The following is a 6,560-nucleotide window of genomic DNA, read 5'->3' as shown; positions in this document are numbered from 1 at the left end:
CTGCGGGTGCGCAGAGGGACCGCTGAACACCGATTGCCCTGGCAGAGAGCTCGGCCACGACCCCACGCCGGCTCAGCCCCCGGGGGAGACTCCAGGCCCAGGCTGCTGGAAAGCAGGACGCTGCCGTGGTCTCGGAGACACGAGGGCACAGGTTTGGGCCTGTGCTCCTCTGTGCGGGGGCATCCCTGCCGAGGGGCCTGTGTCTACGGAAGGGCCCGCCGTGACTCGGCCGCGCAGGGGGCCCAGGGCGCGTTAAGCGCGGCCGCAGCGAGGCCCCGGCGGACACTGCGGACGGGCGCCGCGCCTCCAGGCGGCGCTGTTCGCGCTACTCCCGCGTGTCCTGCGCACGGGCTCAGCCAAGCCCCTCCTCCTGCTCCCGCCCTCGGGAACCGCGCCGCCAGCCGGTTGGCGGAGCGCGCCTTCAATCCGAGGGAAAGTCCGCCCTCCTCCCGTCTGCCGGAGTGCGGCTTGACTGGCAAACGCGCTCCGCCGTTCTCGCGCCGCAGCCTTCGCTCGCCCTAGCTCGCCCTGTGCGGAGCGACTGGCTGATCTGGCTGTCAATCACGGATTAGCCCCGTCCCGGACAGTGATCCCGCCTCCTGAGCGTGAGGCGCGGGTTGATTGGCGCATTGGGCTATCGATCAGCAAGGCGCTCCACCCCCTCCCGGTCAGGTAGCCCGGAAGATGGCGGCGGCGGCGGCGTCCGCAGGGGCTGGTGGGGTTCTGTGAGGGGAGCGGGGCGGCGGGGTCCGATGCCGCGGGCAGCCGCGCCGCGGAAGCGGGGCGCAGGGGCTGCCGCGGGGGCTCGCCGGAGACGCTGAGAACCTCGAGCCCCTCATTCGGCGCCGAGCCTCGGGCTGGGAGCGGAGGGCATGCAGCTGCGCGGGGGGCTCGGCGGGGGTGCCGGGCGGCGGGGGGCGGCCCGCTGCTCCTCGGACCCCGGCGCCCGCTCGGGCTCGTCCTCCTGCTGTCGCTTCTCTTGGGGAGCGGCGAGGCGGCTCCGCTTCCGCGAGCAGGTGCAGGTGAGGCGCGGGAGGCGGCGGAGTGAAGCGGGGTTGGGGGGGCGGCTCCGCGGTGGGGCCTGCGAGGGGGAGCGGGGCAGCGCCGGGGGCCTCGGCGCGAGGTGCCTCTGCTTGGGGCCCGGGGCTCTGGAGGCGCGGTGGTGGCGGAGCGAGCAGACTGCGGGTTTCCGAACCCCCGTCCCTCCCCCGTGCTGCGGGCAGGGCTCCGCGCCGCGCTCGGCGCTCTCCCCTCACCGAAGCGTCGGGAAGGGCACGGCGGGTGGATGGGGTTCCCCGACACGGCGGGCTGCGGCTCCCATCCTGTAGGTCACGTCTTGTGCTTGGGGCATTGAGCGATATCCCGCTGTAGGTATCTCGGTCTCTTTAGATTGAACTACCTGCTTGTTCTCTCTGTGTGTTTACCCACATACGTTCTTTCTATAGTGGCTGCCGTTCTAGCCTGTACAGACCTTAGCCTGATTTTTCTTTTTCTTATTTTGACTGTGAATCACCGGGACTGCCGTTCCTGGGTGGAGGCTCTTCAGGGCAGACGGCGCTTCCCTCCTTTCCGGTCAGATTAGTCGGATTCCCCCTCGGCCCCCCCGGCCCAGTCTCTCTAAATAGTCATGTAGTTCACATTTGTTTGTATCTTATGTTAGGTAACGCTAACTTCCTTCGATTTTCTTGCTTATTTTCCTGTTTGTCTTAAAAGCACAAACTAAAAAATATGTGCTCTCAATTGTATGAGTTACTGATCAGAGGTTTATTAGTACTGATAGGTAACAACCATCTCTTTGATTCGGGGTTTTGGGTTTTTTTTTTTTTTGGTATTTCATTGGGGCTTGCAAATGTAACATTGTATTGAGACTGAATTTTGTTAGGTTTGGTTTGAACGTGTACTGGTATTCATTTCTAACCATGAAGAGCTGAACAGCTGAAATAGACAATATGTTCAGAGAGGAGGAGGAGGAGGAGCAGTGGGGAGGGAGAGATCTGAAGCACAGAGATTAGGTAATTTGGCTGCTGTTCCACAGAAAGTATCAAAACTGGGAGTGGAACTCATACTTCCTTTTTTTTTGGGCCTATTCCTCTCTCCCAATTTTTTTTTTCTTCCCAAGACCATTTCTGAATTGTTCATAAGTTACTCCCTCCATCAGCCTTCTCTGAGGTCTTTCTTACTTTCTATAAAAGTAAACTTCTGAAAAAGAGAAAACTGTCAGTCAAATCTATATTTCCTTTGAGACTAAATGATAGTTTCTCATTTATGAAATACTTGAAGTTTGTCCAAATAATATTAACTTGTCATCAAGCCGTAAGGTAAGACAGCAGAATCAGTTCTGTGTGGAGGTCTTTTCTACCTTTTCTGTGTCTTACTTTTCCTGAAATGCGGTTAGTTTTTCTATTTAAAGGTAGATGTCAGGGTGTCTGCATCCAGTTTTCTCTTCTTTTTTTTTTTTTTTAAATAAAAATTCCTCTTTGCTATCAGGACTATGGTATGTAATTTACAAAGCTGGGAGATCAAAACATAACTTCCATGACACTGGTAAAAAACTTCATTCTCAGAATGAAAAGCTGATTGGACAAAAAGCAGGAGATAGTATTAAAGTGTTTTGTTTTTTCTTTTTTAATTTTGTTTTTTTAAAAGGCCAAATCAGGTATGCTAAGTGCAGTGCTGCTAAGAGAAGTACTTATGATATTGTAATATTGGACTTGTACAAAATTAATGAGAGATCATAATTTTATATGTTGGTTTTGGTTATAATTTAGGCCAAAGTATGCATACATGGGATGTTATCTGAACTTTAGCAAACTGTGCCAAATCCTGTCATGGAAAACCCAATGAACTCCAGGAAATGAAACTGCTGCTTTCTACTGTATCTTTGCCCATATAGTAAGAAGCAATGTATTTGGATTATTTTATTGACAGATATTTAGTATTTAAACCTTTAAGGCCTCAAGGGGAAGCTTTTCCAGTTTCACTGGCATCACTTTTGCTGGGAAGACTTCCTATTGAATGAAATAATGTGCGCAAATGGGTTTGTGTGCAACAGATTCTTAGTCTGCAACATGTCCCGTACCATCACTACAGCAGTAACCAGTTAGAAAGCTACAAGGACTCTTTTTTTTTTTCCTTCCTTTGAATAGTTTACCAGTGGATGACAATGAAACTGTTTTGTCTTGAACTTTTTCTGTCGTACTAGGCAAATTTTATAACCTGTCAAGAAGACAAAACTGTGACTTCATTTTGCTGGGTTAAGAATCATGAGTTGTGTTTAAAAACAACTTCAGCCATATTGTGAATTTCTCTCTCATATATCCCATGACAGGTTGCTTTGATTTCCTGTATTGGGACTGGCAGTTGCTGATGGTCTCCATTTTGCGTGTTGGCAGTTTTTGCAGTTCACCGTAAACACTCAGTTTACAGCATACGAGTTGTAAACTTGTGAAGAATTTAATGGGCTTTTCATAAAATAATTAGTAACTGGTTTCAGAATTATTTCAGGATCCCACAATTATTCACCTAGCAAGAAGGGTTGCTTCTTTGACAATGGAGAAACATTTTGATGTGTGTTGCCCTGAGCTTGTTACAGGAAAGGTGGGAATCCACAGAAAAAGGAGGAAGGTGTGTGTAGTTGTTGTAGTGAACTTTGCGGAATAGTTCACAGAATATATCCATAATAAACTTCTCTTTTGGGGAGGAAGCTGGAAAGCAGGAAGTGGTGATGGGCAGGTTCTAGCAAGACTAGATAGGATACCTTGTTAAAAAATGCTCCATTTTGTGGAACTGCTGTGGAAGTATGCCAGACTGTATGGCTGGGGAACTGTCAAGTTCCCAGGGCCTTGATCGAGATGAATATGCCACTCTTTCTTTTTTAAGTATGGCTTCGTAGTGTTTGCAGATGAAGGTGTGCATTGATGATGTGTTCTATATTAGTCTTGCATTTTTGAGGTTATATTTCTAAACGTATTTAATTTTTGTTTTCAACAATAAGGAGAGGAGGTAAAGGAAATAAGGCTTTAACTGTTCCCCTGGTAGGTTTCATAGCAATTATTGTAGGAAATAGGAAAAACAAGATGTTGAAGATGCTACTAGCTAAGAATACTTTGACCAACTTAGATTTAATTTATTCTGTGAATGGAAAAGGAGGATACTGATATGTACTGTGATAGTTCTGAATTTAAGGTTTCACTTTATACTGGAGGTGAGAGCTGGGGATACGTCTACTGGAAGGGAGTTCATAGCATGAAGTGCTGTAGTTGTTTTGAGCCTGTGGAGTATTGGTGATTTTACCTGAATGCATCAGGCTAAGATGACTTCCATTTCTAGTGCTGCATGGCTGAAGTAAGGGCATTTGGGAACTATTCTTTAGCAGCAGTATTTTGCAGCCAAACATAGTGCATTATAATCTGACACGTCTGCTTTACTGTGCTAAAGCTTTACATTTACATTCAGGCTCTCTTTCTGTTCTTCTGACTTGGATTTCCATGCTTGACCTTAATTGAGCTGCCTCTCCGAGAAAGCTGAGAATCTGAATCAAGGGTGTGTGTGTAATGTCAGATGAAGTATTTCTATCATCTCTGTGCTCTGTGAAGTCTTTGCAAATACAAAGTAACAGGGACTCAAAAATATTCTTATTTTCCTGTAAAACTTGAATAGGTGGTAGCATTTTTGACAAGTGTCTTCAGTTTTACATTTGTGATGAATTACATGGTCTGTTCAGTTGAACTGAGGCAGCTGGACTGGTGCCTACATGCTTTCTTGGTTTGTGCTGAGAACCTCAGTCTTGGGACTGAATGGACCAGTTGAATGTCATGGCAGTGAGTCCTTGCTGATGATGTCATGTACAATCCAGGAAAAGACGCTTAGAAATGGTGTATAGCATCCAGAGACATCCATCTAGAGATCCTAGATGTTCATGCAGCTATATCTAGTATAGTCAGCTGGTCATAGATGACAAGTTAAAACTTTGTGATTAAGTCACTTTTTTATTTGTTAAAATGAGTTCTGTAGCATATGTGTATACTCTTGGGAAAAATGTTGCTTTTGAGTTGCTTTGGCTTGATGTTTCACTTGGAGTTCTTGTCAGACTGGGGCCCAATTGTGGTTGTGGCCTGTGGTTTGGTACAGTGTGAAGTGTATGTGACAGTTGCACATAATAAGAAAAACAATTTTCTAAGCGTATGCAAGTTAGCAACTCGGATCACTGAAAGTTAAGAAAAATCTTGCTTGTAAAGTGGGGATTTTAATTAGTGGTATATACTTTTCTTGGGAGTGGTCTATCTTTCCTCCCTCTTTCAAGCACTAAACTTGTTTACTTCTCCCTATATTTCTTTTTCTAGCTTCTGTCCCAGACGCCTAATAATTGTAGAGCTAGAGCTACTAAGTTGTCTTTTATCTTTTGTTTCTATCTGTGAGTTTGTGACTCTGAGGTAAGAAGCCAACCCTGACTCTTCGGCCTGCAGGGATGTTCCATGCAAGGCTTTGTTCACAGGCTTGGTCTACTTTCTCTGCCTCTGGCTGTAAAGTGTCTGGACAACTAACGCAGTCCTTATAGGAGGAAATCACCTTCTGAGGGTGTTTCTTACATCTTGAATGCTTGGGTGTATTTAATAATTCCTCAGGTATCATTGCAGCATGTTAAGATAGCACTGGTCAGAGACAGTCTAAAGGTATGTTGTTGTAGCATCAGGCGCAAGTCATTGGTTTGAAAGGGCCCATTAGTTAGTGCTGGTTTTGCCCCAGATCTTGTATAAAAAAAGGAGTTTGTGTTCCATAGTGAGATCCAACATTCTCTTTGAAAAGCACAGAAGACAAAGTTATATTTTGGGAGGCTACTGAACAACTGTCAGGCAAATTTGAATAGAAGTGATTTTCTGGACATTTGCTGTAGTCTGGTTTCAGTCACTATCCACGCGTGGTTTACCTGCGCAAAATAAAGGGACCCTCAGTCGGTATAATGCCAGAGGCTGCAAAAATCATAGTTCTCTGTTTCAGTCCTAATGCTCAGATTCTGCAGCAGAACAGCAGCACATGGAGTACTGGAGTCTTCCTTAGATTTTATTTTGGGTGTGCCTTTCTATTTGGTGTGTGCATCTAGTATCTGGAGCTTGATATGGTTCTGGATACAATTTGCAATAGCTTCCATGCTTTTATTGCTCTGTATAAGCTCTTTGTTATCACTGTGCTGCTGTTATGAAAGGTCTTGAGCAACATCAGTGATACCAGAAACATTTTGTAGATGCTTTTATAATCAGAAATGTACAAAGTGTGTCAGGATAGCTGTTTCACTCTACATGCATAGTTTGAGCACAACCTGTAGCAAGGTGTTGTGCTGCATACAGCTTAGGCAAGGTGATGGTGTGAAGCGAGTTATGTCAGTGAATTGTCTTCCGAGGGATTTTCAGTATGAAATGCTGGTACAAAGTAACACCTTGTCCAACATTACTACACTTAGAAAAGTTTCCTTAGTGGTAAGGAAACATCACTGCAGTAACTTAACAGTGACATGACTTAGGGACTACCATTGCACTCTGAGACTTCTTTGGTATGAAAGAGGT

At 46.3% G+C, this 6,560-nt stretch overlaps 1 protein-coding gene across 1 annotated transcript in view; it reads left to right on the top strand.

Annotated features, from left to right (window-relative positions):
* The first annotated feature begins 684 nt into the window (after positions 1 to 684).
* Positions 685 to 6,560, top strand: part of LMTK2 (lemur tyrosine kinase 2) — a 45,987-nt gene continuing 40,111 nt past the window's right edge. Inside the window, exons 1-2 of the mRNA XM_050906190.1 lie at positions 685 to 715; positions 870 to 1,022. Of these exons, the coding sequence (XP_050762147.1) occupies positions 685 to 715; positions 870 to 1,022 (184 nt within the window). The remainder of the gene's footprint in view (positions 716 to 869; positions 1,023 to 6,560) is intronic.

This window comes from Gymnogyps californianus, chromosome 15 (genome assembly GCF_018139145.2).
Source record: "Gymnogyps californianus isolate 813 chromosome 15, ASM1813914v2, whole genome shotgun sequence".
In the NCBI taxonomy this organism is placed as follows: Eukaryota; Metazoa; Chordata; class Aves; order Accipitriformes; family Cathartidae; genus Gymnogyps; species Gymnogyps californianus.
This window is presented reverse-complemented; position numbering and strand designations above follow the sequence as displayed.